Consider the following 21628-nt stretch of genomic DNA (forward strand, 5'->3'; position numbering starts at 1 on the left):
AACTTCCTATTGTCTGACCTTTAGATGTGGAAATTCATCCAGGTTGCCTGTTTTGAAACTAGTCAAGTTTTCCACCTGCTACACCTTAAAGGAATCCACAAAAGTCTTCTGGCTAGTCTTTTAGGGTTCTACTATGTAGTCTTCATATAAGGAAATTCACCTATGTCTCCTATTCAGAGATTTGATTAGCAAGGAATTTCCTCTTCTGCCTCCCAGGATGACTCAGGTAGAAAAACAAAAACCCATTAAGTAGTAGATAAGGTTTAAGGGACTTCTATATTAATTGGCCTCCACTATGGTAATATTAGTCATAAACTTTGTGCACCTATGTACCTGTTTTTAACTTTGATTGATTTTAGAATGTTATATCTCAGCTAAAGGGCAATACGACCCTAAACTGTCCTTAGAAAAAAAAGATGATTGTAATCTCTCAGCCCAGTTCCTGTGCTGATGTCATCCCACTGCTTGCTCCTAATGTATAAAATAAACCTCTGCTGAAGGCAGAGCAGGAAGACTTGCACCCAACTCTGACTCCCGTGTCTTCCTCACCCCCCTTTCCCTTTTTTCTCCTTCTCCCCTTTTTAGGAATCTCCGCTCGCCGACGCCTTCCCACCTTAGGGTCCTGCCTGTCTTGCCTCCAGACACCTCAATAGTTGGAGCTGGTCTCCAACAAGTTTGGGATCCCCTGAACTCACCATTTGCAGGCAGCTCTCTGGTAGCCTTCAGGGGTCCTACACCCCAGTCCTTGCATGGATAGACACATACATAATTGAAAAAAATAAGAAATCCATTTAAACCTGAAATAATAAATAATGCACCAACACTGGTCATTAGTTGTGATGATGAATCACGAAAGGTATGTACAATTGGAGGATCTGAGTGCAGGCTATACAGGAACTCTTTGTACTACCTTTGCAATTTTTCTGTAAATTTAAAATGATTTAGGGAAAGGTTTATTAAAAAAAACTCACTTGGAGTTAGCACATAGGGTAAGTTGAGTTCTGGCTTCGCTGCTCTCCTGCTATAGGAACTGGGGAAGACATTGACCTCTGTGGGCCTGATTTACCCCATTGGTTAAAGCAGTTCTGCCAACATTTCAAGCAGTTATAGGACCTGATGAGGCAACTTACAGGGGAGCACTTTGAAGTGAAGGAAGCCAAATTCCTTCCGAAGCAGTCCACTGGAAAAGGGAAGCTTAACTTAGCTATGAAGCCGGGCATCATGATGGCATTTTATTCCCCAAACAAGTTTGTTTTCTGGCCATTATTTATTTGCTGGGTAGTTTTTGCTAGATCTTAACAGGGCACAGCTTCTGGCCGTCTGGGTGCAGACCCTCCAGGGACTGCATTTTCCCCGTCTCCCTGCCATCCTCCTATACGCTGATTTCCTAAGACCTCAAGGACTCCACTGCAGCCACTGAGGGCCCAGTGGATGCCGCCTCCTACGGCACAGCTGTCATCTCCCCACTGAGATGATGTCACATCCGTGACTGGCTGGGGGGTGTCGCGGTCATGTAAATTTCCGGAGAAGGCACCAATAGAGAGATGTGTTGACCTGGAGGGTAGACAGCCGGGGCATGGCTGGAGTGAGGATGATGAGGGGGAGGAGGGGCAGGAGAACTTGGCTTCACCCACCAGCCTGTCATTGCAGGCCTCAGGGTCTCCTAGGTTTTCTCTGACTCCTGCAGCTGCAAATGGGGTCTGGGCCAACAATTCATATATATATATATATTAGTTTATTTTTACATCATTTTGTGCCTTTTTCCATCTCAATTGCAATCCCCGTGGGCTTCCCATCACCAAATCACCATAGTTCAGTGCATTTCTCTCCCCTCACTGTTTTTGATCCCATTCCCCACCCCACCCCCATACAGTGTCTCTGGTCTATAGCTGTTCATTATTATTATTATTATTTTCTCACCTGGTCCATTATATTCCTGCTATGAGAGAAATCATCCAGTACTTTCCTTTTCTTTCTGGCTTATTACACTAAGCGTGATCCCTTCCAGCTCCATCCATGTGGCTGCAAAAGGCATGTGCTTATTTTTTTTGGTAATATTCCATTACCATTGCTGAGTAATATTCCATTGTGTATATGTACCACATCTTCAACAATTCTTTTTTTAAATTAAATAATTTGTCTACTTACACCATTGCTTGTTTTTGGACAGTATTTGGTTCTCCCCTCAGGTGTGCTCCTGTAGTTCTCTCCCACCACAGCACCCAGGATCCATCACTGAAGCCCCTGTGCGCCCCCTCCCCCATCTCAATCCCCCTCCCATGTTGTGTGCCTCAGACCTATGGTCAGCTTGCAAGTTTTACTTGACCTTTTGTTCAGTTCCTCTATATTCCACATATAAGTGAAGCCATCTGCTAATTATTTTTTCCTTTTGATTTATTTTGCTTAGCGTAATCCCTTCAGCTCCATCCATGTTGCCACAAGTGGCATTTGGTTGTCTTTTTTGAACACTGAGTAATATTCCATTGTGTAAATATACCACAACTTTTTGATCCATTCGTTTGTTTTGGGGTGTTTGGGTTGTTTCCGTATCTTCGCTATTGTGAATAGTGCTGCAGTAGGCACAGGAGTGCAGGCTTCCCTTCCAATTAGCTTTTTGTGTTCTTTGGGTGATTCCAAGGCGTGGCATCACTGGATCATATGGCCAATCCATTTTCAGTGTTCTGAGCAGCTGCCACATAGCTTCCCATAGTGGTTTTCTCCACATCCTAGCCAGCATTTGTTATTTCTAGTTTTTTTGTTTTTTGTTTTAAGATTTATTTACTTATGCATACAGAACTAGGGTACAGGCCAGAGGCTCAGGGGCCGTGAGAGGATTCACCAGAGACAGAGTGGGGAGCAGAACAGGCAGATCGATGAAGCACACTGCTGAGGGGAGCAGCGGGCCAGTTAGGAGAGGGTTGCTGCGCCATGTGGGTCAGTTCCTGGGTGGGGATCGAACTCATGCGGAAGTGGCTTTAGCTTCTTAGTGCTGTGCTTTAACCCGCTGCGCCACCAGGGAGGGCCCTGTTTCCAGTTTTTTTAATGTGGGCCATTCTCACTAGTGTGAGGTAGCATCTTCTTATGGCTTTCATTTTCCTGCAAATTAGTGATGTTGAACACTTTTTCATATGCCTGTTGTGCTCCAACAACTCTTAAATGCTCAATGATGAGATGCAATAAGACACCAGCACTGGTCATTGGTCAGCTATTGTTGACCGAGCCTCCCTCTGGAGCAGAGGCAGTCGGAAGGGGCCCTGCCTCAGGTGCCTTCACCGCACCTCCTGGAGAAAGGCCGGAGGGACTCCTGGGGCCTCTTTATCTCTCTTCCTGCCACGAGCCACACAGTGCCTGGGCTTGTGGTGCAAGTTTGCAGCCCAGGGAACTCAGCAAGAGGCAGATGGAAGCTCTCCCCTCTCCAAGGATGCTGCCCAGGTCCCAGTCCTCTCCTTGCCCTCCCAGATCTTCCTGCCCCACAGGTTTCCAGAAAGCCAGGACAAAGGACAGCACTGAGTGGTGGGAAAGTGCAGCAAAATGCAAGTCATAGTGAGGTAGGCACTGGCAGCCTCCAGTCTGACTCACCCCCGGACCCAGCTACAGAGTCCCTAAGGGGAGCCCCACCTCCGGAAGGTGGGCGCTGGCTGAGCAGGCCAAGGCACACTGTCCTTGGCTGTGCTGCTCCAAGTGGGGAGCCACACCTGTACTACAGCAAAGGCATGGATGAGTGGACCTCACAGGGAAGCAGAACTTTACAGCTCTGAAAATGCCAACAGTATTTCGGTCTTGTGTCTGCAAATAATCACACAGCTCTAATTTAACAAGCGTGCACAGATGTGATGGAGATTTCAGTACTCAATGTCCTGTCCCCCAGTACCAGCACTCTGTAAAATTCTAGCATGCGGGTATATTTCTCCATGTGTGCACCACATACAACCCAACTGCAGTTGGACATGACATGCTGGGCTGCTGCTTTTAAAACTAGGGTCTCGTCAAACACACACTTCTCAATCTTCGCTTTCCACCCAGCGGCGCATGGTAATCCTCCCCCAGTGGTGGCTGGAACAGTGGGGCGCATTTCTGTCCTTTCTGGTGGCTGCTCACTACTCATAATGCTCAGTATGCACCTGGCCACACTGTCCGCTCTTGGGTCACCCTCGGCTTCCCGTTTTTGACCAATGCTCCACAGACATCCTTAAATGTACAGGCGTTTCCTCAGGCTCAGGCACAGCCAAACACGGGCATAGGGAAGGAGCTGTTGCCCCAAGCAGGAGCAGATATTCAGGAGTGATAATCTCACGGCTGTTTGTCATGCCTGTGAATGCAAGCCCGGGCAGAAAAATAAGTTCCAGCTCCTTGTCAAAAATTTCTGCCTGGCTGTTTCCCCCCATACCGAGGCCCCTAAGTGCCCCTCTTTCCCCTCCCTCAGCACGACTTCTCTGACCTCAACTCTATCTGGAGTCAGTGAACCTTTTAGTTTTTATTTCTCTGTCAAAGAGTCCCAGGAATATTTGCATTTTTAACCTCATTGGTTTTGCCAATGACTTTCCACAAAGGCTCCCTCAAGGCTGTCAGAGCCGGCTGCAGTTCAGTCAGCCTGATGGGCGCGCCGCGGCCCTCTCGCCGTGAACTCGAGCCTCTCACACGAGCACTGGCAATTTGTGTGTGTTCCCGGAGCAGCTCTCCTTGGTCTACTTTTTCTGACCCTTGCTGTATTCCTCACCAGTGTTTGTAACATAGCCACCTGTGCTTCTAGAATTTTCCTCAATCTATCATTTGTCTGTGGACTTGATTTGTGGCATCTTTGGCGATACTGATATTTCTATATAGGCAATTAGAGCTGTTCTACTTTGGTTTGGATGAAAAGGGCCCTCACTAGTGCTAGACTGTTTCGTCTCTAGATGCTCTAGATGTAGGAGTTTCATTATTTACTCTACTGAGAAATTATTTCACACATGAAGTGTGATGGAGGTCCACATTGATTTCTTTCTGATGGTTAGCCTGTTGTACCAACAGCATTTCATAAAAGCACCACCACCCAAAGAAACAGCTGTTCTCACTGAATCTGATGGGTGGTGCTTTCCGTGGGGAAACTCTTAGTCCTCACAGCTGGAGGACTAAGAATTCCAACCTAACAGGTTGGAATGATTATCATCTCCATTTTATAGATGAGGAAACCGAAGCACAGACAGGCCAGGCAATTCGCCTATGGTCACACAGCTAGTAAGTGACAGTCAGATTGCCCAGGGCATCTGATGCAAGTGTCCCCCTTTCAGTCCAATACACCCTCACCTCTCACAATTCCTGGTTTTCTATAGATGGCCGAGGGTGCAGGAGGAGTGGAAAGGGCCCGTTCCTCACCCTGCCTCTTGAAAGAGATGTCTGGCGAAGGGCTCAGAGCACACAGAATTGTCGGTGAGGGTGACTTCCAGTCAGCCTCCCATAGAATCAACACCAGAGTGGAACATTTGTTACAACCGTGAACCTACATCGACCCATCATTATCACCCAAAGTCCATAATCACCATTGATCTCGATGTACGTTCTGTGTGTTTGGATAAATGACTTGTGTTACTATTACAGGGCAGGGTGAAGGGTACCCCAAGACCCCCAAACCTGCCCACTCTGTTGGGTTCTGCTATCCACTGCATCAAGACAAAACACCCTAGGGCAATGGGTAAATGCTCAGCCAAGCCGAGTTGACCCAAGTTAGGACCAAAAGTTTGCCAGAAGTCTAAGGCACCTTTTGGTGGGGACCCACAGGAAAGGGGAAGAGGAGCAGGCACGTCTGGGAGGAAAAGAGCAAAACCCAAGTAAGATAGAGGCTGCATTGTCAGGCTCCCCACGGGGCTCTCGCCCGGGTCTCTGTCTCTCTAAGTCTCCGTCCAGGTCCCCCAAGTCCCTGGCACAAGCCCAAGGCCAAGAAGCACGTGCAGCTTCTGCACCAGTGTCTGCTCCACGTGGCCCCTGCCGGCCCTCTTCCTGAAGGTCCTCCTTCCCCAGTCTCCTCCGGCTCCTCCTCCCTGGCCTGCTCTCCATCTCCCTGAGTGGGGCAGGGAACCTGGCCCTATCCCTCTCCCTGGGGAGTATGCTGTTACACTACCTTGTCACAGAGTCATTTTGTAAGGGGAAAGGATGTCCAGGACGAACTGTGCAGATGCAGGTTTTGTGGACCCCACTCCCACCCCAGACACTGGAACTACCAATCCCAGCACCACCAAAGAGAGCACACTGGGACTGAGGGTGGAGTTAAGCAGCCAGGTTTGATATAAAGCCAACACGTGGGCACTGGGGGGCCCTGGCCTCATGGCTCGAGGCTTTGTCTCTTGGCTCTTCACCGGCTTTCAGCGTGCTACTGGGGTTCCAGGTCAGGGGAACTGGTAGGGCATGTTAATCAACTCTCTCTCTTTCCCTGAGTTATTCTTTCCCTTGTAAATTAACCCATTATTAACCTTTTTGTGTGTCTGCAGTTGACTCTTAAGCGCATGGGTGAGGACACACAAATTTTTCCTAAAGAAGTAAAATTTCACTTTAAGCTGTCTGAGGAGCATCTCAGCCTACCCGCCTGTAAGCCGTCATGGAAGTGTGTGAGAGACCCCAGAGAGACCCTGTAGGAGAAGGTGATGAGGGATGGCTGAGAGCTGCAAGGGAAAACAGGATAGAGCGCAGAAGCTGAGGGAAGGAGGTTTTTGGAGGCTGTGGGCATCAACAGGCTGCACGCTGCTGAGGAGCTGGTCAGCTGAGGCAGAGTGGGGGGTGGAGGGCTCCACACAGTGGCCTGGGGGGAGCAGCTTCTGCAGAGCAGTCGGTCAGGCAGGACCCGGGGGTGAAGACTGCTTAGGTTCCACTGCCTCACTTAGGAAAAGCATAGAAAGGAGCCACCTTCAGGCCCAGGGGGACAGAGCCGGTTATGTGAATGAGGGTTCAGCATTCCAAGGAAGACACCAGAGCCCCACGGGGCAGGTGCTTCTGATATGTTCATCGATAAGAAAAGCAGACTTAGAAGTCGTGTATTTCTATGATCCTGTTTCTGTAAAAGATTTTGTGTGCATGTTTTGGGGTAACAATCTGGGCAAGATGAAACCCCATGTTAACTAATTACTGGGATTACAGGTTGTTTATTCTTTTTATTTGTGTATTTTACAGGTTCCTATGACAAACACAAAATATCTGTAACAAGGTGGGAATTGGCGCCAGGAGGGTGTCTTCCACGCAGAACCAGATCCTCCGGGATGCCTCAGCAGAAGTGTGTAAAGCAGCCAGTCCCCCCACTCCCGACATCACCCCCCTCCCTGCTGGCTCCCCCTGCCCCCCAGAGTCAGTTCTCAGCAAGCTCCCAGTAAAGCCCAAGAACCCCATGCTCCAGGCAAGCCTGTAAGATACTAAATCCTAAGTGTTCTCATCATGCAGAAAAATTGCTTTGTCCTTTTTTTCTTTTTTGCTTTCTGTTATACCACTTCACATGGAGATAAATGTTAGCTGAGGTTATTGTAGTGATCACCTCACAATATGTGTAAATCACACCATCAGGATGACATCATAGCGATGTCTGTCAATTATTTCCAAAAAAAAAAAAAAAACCAAAACACAACCCCAGGCCACCTAGTGTACCATCTCCTGTTCTGGCAAGACAGAGCCCTCAGCCCCAGGGAGGGGCTGGAGGAGGGACCCTGGAAGGCTGAAGAAGACAGATGCAGTTGTGAAGCCGGAACTTGTGAGGGGGCTCTGGCTGGTGGCCTTTCAAGGGAAGAAGTGGGGGCCATCACTGACCAGATCTGTCCAGGGAGACCAGAGTGGGTCTGGTGGGCTGGGCATGGCTTGGGTCACCCAGAAACATGTTCCCGAGGCCCTCGGACTCTGTTCTACCAGCAGTGGGGAGCCACAGAATGTTTCGGAGGACTGGTGTTGGGCAGGGTCCCGCTGCAAAGTGATCGGGAAGTCCCTAGGGAAAGGGAGGTCCCAGGTACGCTGCCGGCCACAGGAAGGGTGGAGCCGGGCAGGAGAAATAAAAAGACTGGGAGAAGGAAGGAAGGAGTCCTGCTTGTGCCAAAGTTGATGCTGCGCTTGCTTCTCAGCCTTGGGCTTGTGCCAGGGACTTGGGGGACCTGGACGGAGACTCTGAGAGAGACAGAGACCTGGGTGAGAGCCCCGTGGGGAGCCTGACAATGCAGCCTCTACCTTGGCTTGGGTTTTGCTCTTTTCCTTTCAGACATGCCTGGCTCCTGTTCCCCTTTCCTGTGAAGGTGCCTTAGACTTGTCATAAGCTTTTGGGCCTCAGGGACCCTGTTTGGCTGAGCCCCTGAGAGGATGGGTAACTTTGGGTGCTTGATTTGGAAATTAGTCTCCCCAGTTTCTTCTGTCACACACTGTTTGCATTAAAGCTGTTTCCCATTGACGGTCTACGCACTGGAGTATGTTTGGTCTTGATGCAGCGCATGACAGAACCCATTTAGATCGGGCAGGTTCGGAAGCACTGGGGTGCCCATCTCCCAGTCCTGTAACAAAAGGACAACCCAAGTAGAGCACCCTCAAGCCAAAAGCTGCACTCCCAGCTAGGAGTGGGAGGTGACTCCTTGGATGGTGGGTGAGGGGTGCGACTGCCCTCATTCCCTCCAGCGGCGACCCTCTCCCTGGTCCTTTGGAAAGAACAGTCCTCTGCTGTGTCTGAGCTGAGCATCAGCTTCGCTCCCCATGGTTGGTTCCAGACCACATGGGGATGCGATTCTTCCTCAGAAACCCCAGCCCCAAGCCTCTCCTCCTCCCTTTCTCTGGCCCATGGCAGATTCTGGCAAGCTCTCTCCACCCCAATGCCACCTTCCTTTTCCCTTCACACAGGAGACTCCATTTCTCAGGCCCTGCCCGACCCACAGCCTCTGATGGAACACCTCCAGTCTTTCCTCCAGGAAAGCTCCAGCTGGAGCGCCTGGCCCTCTCCCTCTCAGGCCACTCCCCATGAACCTCTCCATGAACCTCCATGAACCTCCCTGCTCCACAAGGTCTTTGAGAGCAGCTGTCCAGATGTGAACTCTTGGCTAAAAACTCTTGGTTCTCCAGTGCCAGCCACCTGTCTAGACTGTCCCCCCCAGCTGTAGAGGATTCATACAGGATCCCCACAGTTCCTGCTGCAGAGCGGGGCAGCCAGCACCACGGCCCTGAGGAGTGCGTTCAGCACAATCTGGCCTAGGTTCCCTCATCAGGAACCGGAACAAGGCTCCTGTGCACATGGGTGAGCCTGTGCACATGGGCAAGTGCGACTTCAGGGAAGCAGTAGTGAGCTAGGAGTTGGGGAGACTCAGGTCCCTACTGCTGTTGACCATCTGAGGGCCACCCATGAAATGTTCCAGGACCAGTCCGGCTCAACTCCTTGAGGGTGGCACGTGGGGGTCAGCGGTGGTCTCTGCTGCTGGTAGGCTGGACACTGGTGAAGGTGGCTGCTTCCAACTCTGCTCCCGCATTGCGCACAGAGGCAGCCAAGGGCAGACGCTGACTGCCTGGTTTGTTCCGTGCCCCCTCTGGTGGCCATTTCTGTGAACTACAGTGCTTTGTGCCCACTGCCACTGCTCCTTCCCCCAGATGGCCTCACCTCCAATTTTTCAAAATTGCTTCCTCTAGGTTGTCCCTGGCAACTCAGCAAAGCCATTCTCCTGTCCCTTCTCCCTCTGCACAGAGATGGTGGCCAGGCATGCTTCTCTGCCTACTTCATCAATGAAGTCTTCTGTGCAAGTAACTCCATCAATCCACAGAAACACACTGGACTTTAAAAGAGGGGGGGGAAGTGGGGAGCCCAGGGAGCTTCTTTCTGATACCACTAGTAGTTGCCTGAGCAGCAGTGAAAACAGGGTTAAGGCAGTGCAGTGATGTCCTTCCTACACCAGATTTCTGATTTTGTTCTCAGAATTCCTTTTAGTCTTTCTAAAAAAAAAAAATCTGTTTTGCTTAATTTGGCTAGGATTGTTACTGTTTGTGCTAGATTGCAAAAGTGGTCACAGGAGTTCCTTGCATCCCTGAGTGCACCCAGTTAAAACTGGGAATGTTGTCATACCTCTCACCAAGAAGTGGGCTCTATTTCCCACTTGACCAAAGACTTGGTCAACAGGCGTTACAAATGGCACTCAGATGCCTGTGGGAAATCACCGTTAACCGAGGTTGGGCTGGCCTGCTGGTGACAGGTGGGTGACCAAGTTATCTCCCCCACTTGAACATCAGCCAAATCTATGAGCACACACGAGGCGACGCTGGCCCAATGAGCCCCAGGCATGCTGAGCCAGACCACAAGTATGAGAAGTGACACATTAGTTACAGGGCAAGAACTCACTTGAGTCTTTGTGAGAGTAAATGAATTTCCACAGAGTAATGAAAACCCCTGACACTCCTATAGTTCCTGCATTCCAAGTCATACTGATTTTAACTCCTCAGGATCTATTGAAACCACTTATTTTTAAAAAAGATGTAATTTATTTATGCATGTAAGAACTGGGGTGCAAGCCAGTGATGCAGGGGTGAAAGACTCACCAGAGACAGAGTGGGGAGCAGAAAATGGTAGACTGACTGAAATACACTGCTGAAGGGAGCAGCGGGTGGGTCAAGAGAGGTCTGCTGGGCGGGGGATTGAACTGGTGCTGCAGTGGCTGTGGGTAGCTTCGTGGTGCTGAGACTTAACCCTTTGTGCCACCAGGGAGGGCCTTCAAACCACTGAGCTTGATGCCTAAGTTTTGTTTGATGTCCCTGCTTCCATCTGTGCGCCCTCCAATCTTTTATCCAACCTGCCAATTTGATCAGGTCACACCCTCTGCTTAAAACCTAAAAGCTGGCAAATGATGTTCTTCAATAGCTTCAATTTTCACCAAACCCACTGACCACAACTGATGGTGATGGCCCCTTAGAGTGCAGGATCCCCTCACGGGATGGAGCCCCCTTCTTATCCCATGTACACATTTAAGACATACTTAAAATGGCATATGCACGTAAGCAGATTCATCAGCTTTACTCGCATTTTGGGGTGCTGCTTGTGAGGACATGGGCTCTGGAGGAAGCCTGCCTGAGGTAGGTTGTGATGCAGGCATTAACCAGATATGAGCATTCAGAGAAGTTACATCACTTCACTTTGCTTCAGCTTCCTCACATGGCGGGTTGTGAAGCTTACAAGAGTCCATGGATAGCAGAACTTAGAACTGTGGCTCGCACATAGAATGCACACAATATATGTCAAGCCATCATCCTGTCCCACAAGTATTTGTTGAGCACCTACTATTGTTACAGGGCACCCCAATGTGAATTGAGTTGCCTGTCTGTGGGTCCTCACCCGTGCGCTTAAGATTCAGTTGTATCATGGACACATACAGGAAGGTTCAATAATGGATTTATTTACAAGGAGAACGGTAAAGGAACAACTCAGGGAAAGAGGGAGACAAATACAAGTCAACTAGAATGTCCTACCAGTTTTGCTGGACTCCACCAGCTTGCTAAAAACCGATCGAGAGCCAAATGACCAGATATGAACCCCCAGGCCAAGAGACCCCCAGAGCCTACATGTCCGGTTTTATCCCAACCTGGCTGCTCAGCTCCACCCTCACATCCCAGTGTGCTTCTCCTTGGTATTGATGGGATTAGTAGTTTCAGTATCTGGAGTGGGGGCGGAGTCCACGAAACCTGTACCTGTTACACTATTTGCCAGGTATTGTCTCTGAAGCTAAGGAAACAGAATCCATAAAAATGATCTTTGCATCACCTCAATTTTACAGATGAGGAAAATGAGGCCAGTCTCCAATTCCCCCACCTACTGACTGCTAGTCCAGCCTCCCACCACCCTACCTCCCCCTCCCCTAAGGAGCAATAACAACATTTCAATCACACAAATTTTGTATAAAGCCAAGTATTCGCATGTTCATTCTTCTCTTTTCCATTTCGGCACCCAAAGCAGCCCGCTGGGAGGGCAGGCAGACAGGTCGCCCTCCCTCTGTGGAGGTGCTGCAGATAGGCGCTGGCGGCTGTGTGCAGAGGGAGGGGGCCTGCAGCTCTTCCACTTTCTGGGCATCCCCAAATCTCCCCATGGGATTCCCTCTGCACAGGTGTGTGCCCAGGAGGACTCGGGTGCCAGGCTGCCTGGTCCCTTCCTGCCACCACTCACTAGCTCTGACTCGGACAAGTTGCCTCATGACTTTTAAGCCTCAGCTTCCTCACATACAAAATGGGCTAGGACAGTGTACATGACGGGGGTAGATTGGGAAGGAGTAACATGCAAGAAGCACCCTGCTCTAGAGCCTGGCCCAGAGTTAGCACCCTGGGAACCTGTGGTGGTGACTGGTAGGGGTGGCCCCTGGCCTCAGGACAGGGTGGGGTGTGAGATAGGCGTCAAATAGACCACAGTCTGGGGCTTGGGCTGCACCTCTAAGGGCTTGCTCTGGATTGACAAGCCAGCTCAGAAAAGCCATTCCCATGTAATCCATTCTCCCTGACGTCCCAGCAAGAGCAGATCGAATTCCATCTATTCAAACTCTTCCCAGTTCACCTGCAGCTCCCTAGGAGAAATTAGCCTCAAGTATCTTTGCACTTATCTGGTCCCCCATGTCCCTGTGCTGAGTCCCCAAATTTCCGAGTTAGAAGAGAAAGTATGTTCTTAGAAATTTCACATACAAGGGTATCTTATTCTACATCAGAATCCTAATCAGTAAAGGAAGAGATGAATGAGAATCGGTCATACCTATACAGCAAGTGTGCACTAAGGAAAGTAAATATTTTTTTATTCTTTTCTGAGGAAACTGAAGGAATGAAAAGAGTTAAAATGAGCTTTTCTCACTCTGGTCTCTTCCCCCAGCATCTGCATGTCAAATTCCAGCTGGCAGCTAGAAGCCAATTTCAAACCCTTGAGCTGTTTGGCTCTTGCTAAATGGAGGCAGAGAGGCCCTTGCCTAGGGTCTCCCCTGTAGCTGGACAGAGAGCTGCTGGGCTGCTGATAGCTTCACAGTGCTGCGACTTAACCCCATGCGCTACCAGGGAGGCCCCAACTAACTAAAGTTTTAGCAAACATTTTCATACCGGCATCTAAGATTAATATGAGTCAGAAAAATCCTAAGAAACCAAAAAGATAACAAGGGCTCACTTGATAACATTCCACAAATGCACCATAATATTTTGAAACAAGGTATCAGAGGTCTGGTGACTCCTGTTGTCTTCCTTTTGAAAAGTGGTTATGACAACTGTTCTGACATGACTCTTTTCCTTTATGTAAATTGTATGGTTAAGTGTTTTTTATAAGGTTAATATTTTAATTTTGTTAAACTTTGATAACTTTGGGACATTTCATTTGGCTTTGATTTTACACTTTCAGAAGCTGAGTAACTCTCCATGCATTCACTCATTACCTCCACCAAACCACCTATGCCCATACCCGGAGCTGCTTTTCTCCTCTACCCATCCCCCCTTTCTCCTGTTCTCTCTGGTAACCATTATCTTCTTTTTTTGCCAAGTTCAAATTTTTATTTCTTCTAGTGTTTGTGTGTAACTGTTCTCTGAAGTATTTATATTCTGCAAGAGTAAAACCATCTGAAATCTTTTACTTTTTGTCAGATTTCACTCAACATAATCACCCTGAGGTTCCAAAACACTAAAAATAGATTCATAAAAGCCAAATAAACTGGGATTTAGTGAGCATTATAAAAAGGTTAATGTTTCTAATGTATTATGAGTCATATCCATCAAAATCTTAAAAACTAAGTTTCTTCTAGAAAGTACAAGAATAAAGAGCTCAAAGAAAAGAAATGCAAAGTAATAATATATTCACCTTTATTCTAGGATAGTTCCCTATTCTGCATCTCCCTCTGCCAACTCAAATGCACCTGTGCACTCCTACATGAGGTCTCCCTTCTCTGCTTCGTTTCCTACCATCCATTTATAAAACCAGTGTACTTACAGCAGAGTACATTCATGGAACGGTACCCACACCAGATTGTAAACACTTCAAGGCCAATTAAATAGAGGTATGCGTTTCCCAGAACTCAGCTCGGCTACAGTGTGTCAGAGAAATAAATACTCCTTTTGACTGTTGCTCAGTCTCTACTGAGTATCTATCTTTTGCCATGAGTAACAGAAACTGAGTTAGAGATTCAGCACAAGAGCAGAGTGCACTACTGCAGCAGAGGCCTTATGGTCCCTCCCTCATTCACAGAGAGACTGTATCTAGCTGGCTCAGTAAGAGAGTAAAAAGAAAAGAATCATTCTCACAATAGTCTGGGTTTCCACTAGAAATTATAAATCTACTTCCCCCTCAATTTAAGGCAATCTAACTCAGCTGTCAGTGCATTTAGCCCTTATGGGAATCCCTAAGTTCATCATCACCCGATTTATTTCTAGAGTATACAATTCCTTCTCCCCTAATCTTTACTGAAACCCTGTAGCTGGAACACAGCAAAGGCCTCTGCTCAGGGCCTGGTCAGAAGCCCCGGTTGCAGGCTCCCTATGACTTAAATGAAAGGCAGAAGCAGCACACAGGAACTCATTCTTGGTCATATGGATGACTGGGGAAAGGCCTGCTCCTGCTCAGCCAGCTGTTTCCCTGCAGTAGGGGACAGTCCAAATGCTAACAGGCACTCCCATGGATGAGCCTGTGGGCGCAGAGAGCTCAGAGCTAAATGGGTGGATGAAAAGAAGGCAGGACAGAAAGTGGGAGGAACCCTGGGTGGGCCTTGCGGGTGCAGAAAAAGACAAAGGCTCAGCAGGCCGTGCTCCCTCTGCTGCCCTCCTGAGGCATAGTGTGTGCAAGCTCAGCTCTGCTGCGGCAGTTCTGAGTTCTGAGCTTAAGGCTGCAGTCCGGGTGGGGGCAGACCGAGGAGGAAAAGTCTTCATGTTTGCTGCTTTATATCCTAGTCCCAGGACGCAGCAGGGGCCCTCAGTAAACCTGGAAAACTCCGGGCACTGGACCGATTCCCCGCAGTTCAGTCTCACGGAGGCGTACAAAATCAATCAAGGGGAATGGCAACCCGACCTGATCAAATACTCTGTTTATTAACAGACAACAGAAGTCCTTATACTGGAAGTTTCAAAATGGTTTTGAAAACCTGCGCTTGGGCTCTAGCTCCAGCCCCAGAGGCTGCACAGAACTGCTGGCCTGACCTGCTTCTTAAACGTGCTGCTGGGTACAGCAGGACACAACTGGACACCAAAGGGCATCACACTCTTCCTTCTCTCCCGATTCCCGATTCTGAACCTCACCAGAAAGAAGTGTCTGAAAGGACATGGGGGTAGGTCTGTAGGGGTCCTGGGGGGGAGGGGTGGCATGTGGCGCTAGGCACATCTGCCCTGAGGGAGTATTCCCTGTGCCCAGCACACTGGCAGTTCAAGCCCCTGGCAGAGGCCTGCTTCTGCAACTAAAGGAGTGTGGCCTTTCTCTTAGGGAAAGTATCCTCCTCCAAGTCTGTTTTTTCTATCTGTAGATAAGGCAAGTAAGGATTGGCATGAGAATCAGATGAATAAATACAGAATATTTAAATTAAAACTACCTGGTTAACCTAAAATGATGTCTGAAAGCAGGGAGCTGGGTGGGCAGTCAGGGGGAAAGACATGTGTCCTTTTCAGTTGTCCAGGTGGTACTCAATGCCAGCCTCAGTTTCCCTCAGCCAATAAAAGGAAACAGAGTTTGAGGAAAAGGAAAGTGGTTTCATTTATTACAAATTTGGAGCAACAGACTCATTTACTACAAATGAGGAGCAAAGACCACCATCCTGCTGTTTACCAGGGTACAATGTTATATATACAAAGGGAAAATAAAGGGCAGGGGGCATGGGCAGGGGCCTGCAAAGTGGGGAGGGGTAGGGGTTGGCACAGAGATGAATGGGTGCCAGCTTGCTTTTTACAACTGTTTAACTCCTTTTTCCTTGGGCTGCAAGAAGACAAACCTGTCAAACAAGGGGGAGACTGCAAGAAATAGGGGAAAGAAAAACTTGTTAATGCTCATCTGAGAGACCAGTCATTTGTAACTGCATCACCGTCAACACTAACCTCATCCCAGTGAGCCCTAAACACAGACCAAACTGTCCCCAAACAAAACAGCCAGGAGCCGCAGACATGCCACAGCAGCCAACCGTGCTGCAGACTCAAATGCACAGGTGCTGTTTAAAGGCTTCACACTCAGTAACTTGTTTCCTTCTCACCCTGAGACGTTCCCCCCTGCCACCACCACCATGGCAGGTAGGGACAGGTACAGAGAGGTCAGGCAACACGCCCAAGGGCACAGGGAACTGGCATCTGAGACCAAGTGCCCCACGGTGCCACGGAGTACGCAAGTTTTCGGTGAGTTTAGACTAGTGATGTAAACACTCTCAAACCATCTCAAAAGTGGATGGGCACTCAGCTCACTGCAGCAGTAACCCAGTTGACCTTGGCCACAAATGCCCACCCTGCGCCTCAAAGGAGCCGCTGGCATTGTCACCTCTATTACCTCAATGCAGATCCATCCCAGGAGGTACCTTGGAGAACTTTAAAATACTCCAAATAAACAACAGAAAAGGGTTATTATGGCACATTAAAAACCGAGCTGAGAAGCCAGCTTGAAAGGGAAATCGTAGGTTAGCTCCACACTGACCTTTTTAGCTTTGCCCCTCACAAAAACTGAGCTATTGGGGGCTAATTGCCAGTTTCCTGAAGAGTTCTGCTTTTCTAGGTAGATCACTTCTGATGTGGTTTCCTCTAATTTAGGGGAGGAAATACTAACTTCAACTTCACTTGAAGTATTCTCACAAGGTCTTGGTAAGGGAGGAGGTGTATATAGGTTGTATGAGCGTCCAGAGCTGCAGGTTGAAAGGTCCAGGACCCAGAATTACATCGCTTCAAGATCATCTAGATGTGCATTCAGGTGCTTGCAAGATGCACGTATCATTGGAGAGAGGACATCAAGATGACACTTGGGCTAGTGTGAGGTCGTAGTGTGAACATCACTGGGCTATTGTGAACCCCACAGGGCTGGGTTCAAATGCCTAGGTGAGTCCTCCTGGGCCAGGGTAGGTTCAGATACTTGGAGAAATCCTCCCAGGCTAGTGTGGGCTCCATGCCCAGGGCAGCTCCACTTGGGCCAGGGTAGGTTAAGATACCTAGTGTGGACTCCTGCACCTGGGGGAGCCCCAGTGGACCAGGGTAGGGTCATAATATGAATGCCCACTGAGCTAGCAGGGCTTTCCCACCTGGGCCAGGATGGATTCAAATGTTTTGATGACCCCCCAATGGCCTAGTGGGATTGTTCAGGGGCACTCAGTTTGGGTTAGGGGGGGTTCCTATGTTGCCACAGACCCCCCCCACTGGTTGAGCATGGGTTCTCATGCAGAGAGAACCCCTTTGGGGCCAGGGTTTGTTCATAATATGAAACCCCACAGACTAATGTGGGCTCCTGTGCTAAGGGGAACCCCATTTTGTCCAGAATGGCTTCATAATTCCACATGAACTCTGTTGGGCTAGTGTGGATTCCTGTGCCTAGGGGATACCCCTTTGGGGCAGAGTGGGTTCATGAGTCCTACTGGGGCAAATGAGATTTCATGAAATGCACCTCACTGGGGCTAGTGTGGGGTCCTGAAATGTACCTCACCAGAGCAAGAGTGGGGCTCACAAGCCTTGGGTGAGTACTACTGGGCTATCAATCTCTGAGTGGTAGCTACCTTGGTCAAGCAGGTCTGTAGGCAATTCCAGACCTAAAAGAATTTAACACTACTTTTACAAACTCCAAGGAAAGCATATACCTAAAAATAGGATCTCATCTTCCTCCAAGTCTGTGTTCAAATCATTGCTATGGCTTGAAGGATTTTTTTTTAGATATGTGAGTTAATGGTTTCCTGTCCACTATGTCCACTTGCTCCTTAAACCCTGCGGAGATGAGCTTGCCCAGTCCCAACAATAACTCCTTGCTTGCCTCTATAAATCCAGGAAAAACGGGACAGTAGCACTTGCTATGGTATTCCTCTTGGGGGGAAGGAGCAAGTGGTGAAAACTACCAAGTTCAGTTTAGGCACAATTAAAGCAAATCCTAATAGCAGGGATAGCCAATTAGCCACCTCACTGATTACTCTATTTACAGGTATAAGTGAAACCTGTAACTTTTCAGGTGATAGTTTGAATGTAGGTCTCAATACAAGAATGTGTGGAGTGACTGGTCCATCTTTATTTTATGAAATATGTGATACAAAATTAAAAAATACTCATGGAAACATAAAGCATTTGTTTATTATTGCTATAATCAAGGCAAAATCTCTTAAAACAATTGGCCTTGATGATGGAAGTATAATCAGAATTCATGAATTTATACAGTTTGTTGTTCTCTACCGTCAGACCATACCATTTCACACACACATCATCCACCACAGACCTTTATTACACAAGTGGAAGAAGGATGAACGTGAAAGTCACAAAGATGGCTTACTTACTCCCCTAGTTACCCATTTAGACTACTCACTCACTGTGAACCTGTTCCACTCTGGGTTTAAAAAAAACAATGTGACAGGGGAGGAGGGACTGGAAGATCTCCCCATGGAGGGTCAAGTGAGATAACCTAGGTGATAACTGAGAGACATAAATGAAATTGCCCTGTAAACTTGAAAAATTATACAAAATACAGACTTATTAGTAACAGTGCTTAAAACCCCCGTTAGAAGGGGTAGGAGTCATCACTACAGTCTACATACGTGGCAGCCTGCATGACAGTCACCAAGAGTAAATCCTGGGGCAAGATAAAAGATATTAATGACCAAACCTCCAAATTCACTGAGGCAGGACCTGGCTTCGACCCAGTTTCACCCTAGAAACACTTTTACAGTTTTATTTTACCTTAATATACATCTGTACAGGCAATAATAAAAAGGCTATTACACAACAATTTGGTGAGTTTTACCTAGTTTCAAGAATAATGCATGCAGTTACAAATGAGAGGTAGAAACACTGTATTAAAGACCTAAAAATACAAACCTCATATAAATAAACGTTCAAATTAACTGCTGGAATTTCATACAGATAAATAAGGTAAAAATTACATTACTTTGTCAAAGTAAAGGAAAATCATGTTTTTGCTTGTTTTTATCAGTACACTAAATTATATTAATGACAAAGAGCTTCTGTGCAATTTGTCAGTTCATATTATAGTATCTAAAAGGATTAAAACTGGGGAATGTTTTATTCAAGTATTTAAGCAGCTAAGTAAAAGAACCAAATAATATATCATGTAGGAACTATTTCTGGAGGGATGTTAACTGCCTGCATTCTCCATGACTATTAGGTGAACTGTCAGGCTTAACATGAGAATACATGTGAGGCTGGAGAGGGCTGCCCGTTTTCTTAGGAGAACACAAACCTCATTTTTTACTAACTTCATGTAGAAACGCCGTATCACTAATAAGTCTTTAAATCATCAACGTTGTTTTGGCCCTAATAAATCCTGGAGAGTATCTCTTGACTGATAATTTTTCTAATACTGCCCAAAGAAACCTAGCCTTTAATAAACCTAGAGGTTACAGGCATCAATGCACATTCTGCATGCACAATAAAAAAAAATGCAAATGCAACCAAAAGCAACAATCAGCAACTCAAAATATCACTGAGAGAATCTGTAGGTGTAGATGAATTTAAAAAATGCAAAGGTTCACGGAAACACAAGTTTTTATCATTTAAAAGTCCACTAGAGATTACATGTGAATTCTGGAAAGGGTATATGTAGAGAATCAAGTAAAATATTTTAAACAAGTCCATTGTGCCTCAGTTAGCTTTAAATTGTAAATTCAATACACAGTTATAATAAATTAGTGCAATATGAAAGATTTTGGAAGATTAATGTATGTCCATATGAGATCAAACTGAAGATTTCACAATTTCCTCTAAAAGTCATCTTTAGCTTCTTAAGCTATTTCTTCCTGAGCTGTTTAAGGATGCATGCTCAGATTTCGATAAACTTACCCAAATGTCAAACTGCCTGGATGAGATGTAAAATTTTTTATTTTTATTTCAGCAAACACGTGGGATTTCACACATTGCTCTGGTAACCTGAGTGAAGAGCCACTCACTTTGCTTCATTCTTAACTATCCTTAAGAATAAAGGTACTGTTGATTATAGTTCTAAGGTACATATATTTACCACGTTCAAATTGAGAGGCAAGTGGGATATTCTTGCTTCTGCTTCTACAAAGAAAGAGGGCAGAGGTGACTTCTCCAATAAGGCAGATTTCCTACAAATATGTAGTTTTTAAAATTGTCTTTCCTTTTTGAAATCACTGCTTGTTCTTTGGTAGTCACCAGTTAAGAAACTAGTTTCCTGGAGATGGGGCAACAGAATCCAAGCCGTAATCCCAAGCACGTCACCTCACATCCCACCACTGGTCCATGATTCACACCTGCTGCTGCTCACATGGTCGAAGAGGTGCTATAGCAGAGTGCAGACAATCTTCTTTCAATACTAGACTTATCTAGAAATAAATTTGTAATAAGAGCATTTATATTTTCAAAACCAAGAAAAGAAGTAATACTGAACAAAAAAAAATCACTACCTACACATCTATCTTTCCCCCAAAGTTAATAGTTCTGAATTCTTTTTCTTTCTTCTGCTTGGTAGGTCTAGATATGATTTCTAGTTTAGGGTTGCACAGTCCACCACCTCCTCAAAACCTGTATTTGGTAAGCGATGTCTATGTACCTAGGGTCTTCACAGGATTCTTCAGTCACTAAGCCCATAGACTTAAAATAGTTGTATTTAATAATAAAGTTCTTTTACACATATGAACACAGCACATCTGCCAACACCGTAACGTAGTGTGAAAATTTAAAGACCTTGACAAAAGCTATCAGTATATTTTTATAAACTATCTATAATGCTCACAACACCCCTAACAACTGGACATTGTTTACTCATTTTTGAGAAGATATCAATACTACAGAAAGGGTAAAGGATATGCTCAAATCTGAAAAGTCAAGATTCATATCCAGAAAGTATGATTCCAAACTCCAAGTTCTTCCCACTCTACCTGTAGGAGACAACTAAATTGCAATAAATAATCATACTATTTTGTAAGTCAACTTACATTTATGTACATTTTCAATATCTGCAGGGTCCTGGAGAATCTTAGTGAGGCCTTCCAAAAGAAGGGCTGCCTTATGATAACGATAAACTATATCTTCAGTCTGCTGAAACATCTCATCCAGTGCTGCAGATTGAACCTGGAGACAGTCAAAATAAATATAAAAATTCTCAATGTTTCTGAGAAAACAAAAATCCATTTGGGTAATACAACTTTAAAATAGGACTTATCTAAAATTAAGATGTTTTGATGAATCTACAAAGTTACATAAACCAAAGATTCATCAGGATGAGAGATATTAACAAGGAGCTTCTTGACAAGAGTCATTCTGCATTCAGATACAGACACTTTGCACCCAGAAATTCGTGACTCATCAACTTTGTACTTTCTAAATTAGTTTTTCTAAAAGCTAACTTTACTGAGTGTTTACACATATGCTTTCATATTGGCAATTCATTAAAGTGCTATAATTAAATAATGAAATGATGTTAAAAGTAACTTACAAAACTGCTAAACATGGAGCTTCCCTATGACCCAGCAATCCCACTCCTAGGTATCTACCCAAAAGACACAAAAACACTGATTGAAAAAGATACTTG

At 46.5% G+C, this 21628-nt stretch overlaps 1 protein-coding gene across 1 annotated transcript in view; it reads right to left on the minus strand.

The window, feature by feature from the left end:
• Positions 1-18175: 18175 nt before the first annotated feature.
• Positions 18176-21628, minus strand: part of ULK2 (unc-51 like autophagy activating kinase 2) — a 75395-nt gene continuing 71942 nt past the window's right edge. The window contains exons 26-27 of the mRNA XM_004684566.2: positions 21033-21168; positions 18176-20420 (exon numbers count right to left, since the gene is read on the minus strand). Coding sequence (XP_004684623.2) covers positions 20359-20420; positions 21033-21168 — 198 coding nt within the window. The 3' untranslated portion in view covers positions 18176-20358. The remainder of the gene's footprint in view (positions 20421-21032; positions 21169-21628) is intronic.

This window comes from Condylura cristata, unplaced genomic scaffold (genome assembly GCF_000260355.1).
Source record: "Condylura cristata isolate star-nosed mole 26May11 unplaced genomic scaffold, ConCri1.0 scaffold00017, whole genome shotgun sequence".
In the NCBI taxonomy this organism is placed as follows: domain Eukaryota; kingdom Metazoa; phylum Chordata; class Mammalia; order Eulipotyphla; family Talpidae; genus Condylura; species Condylura cristata.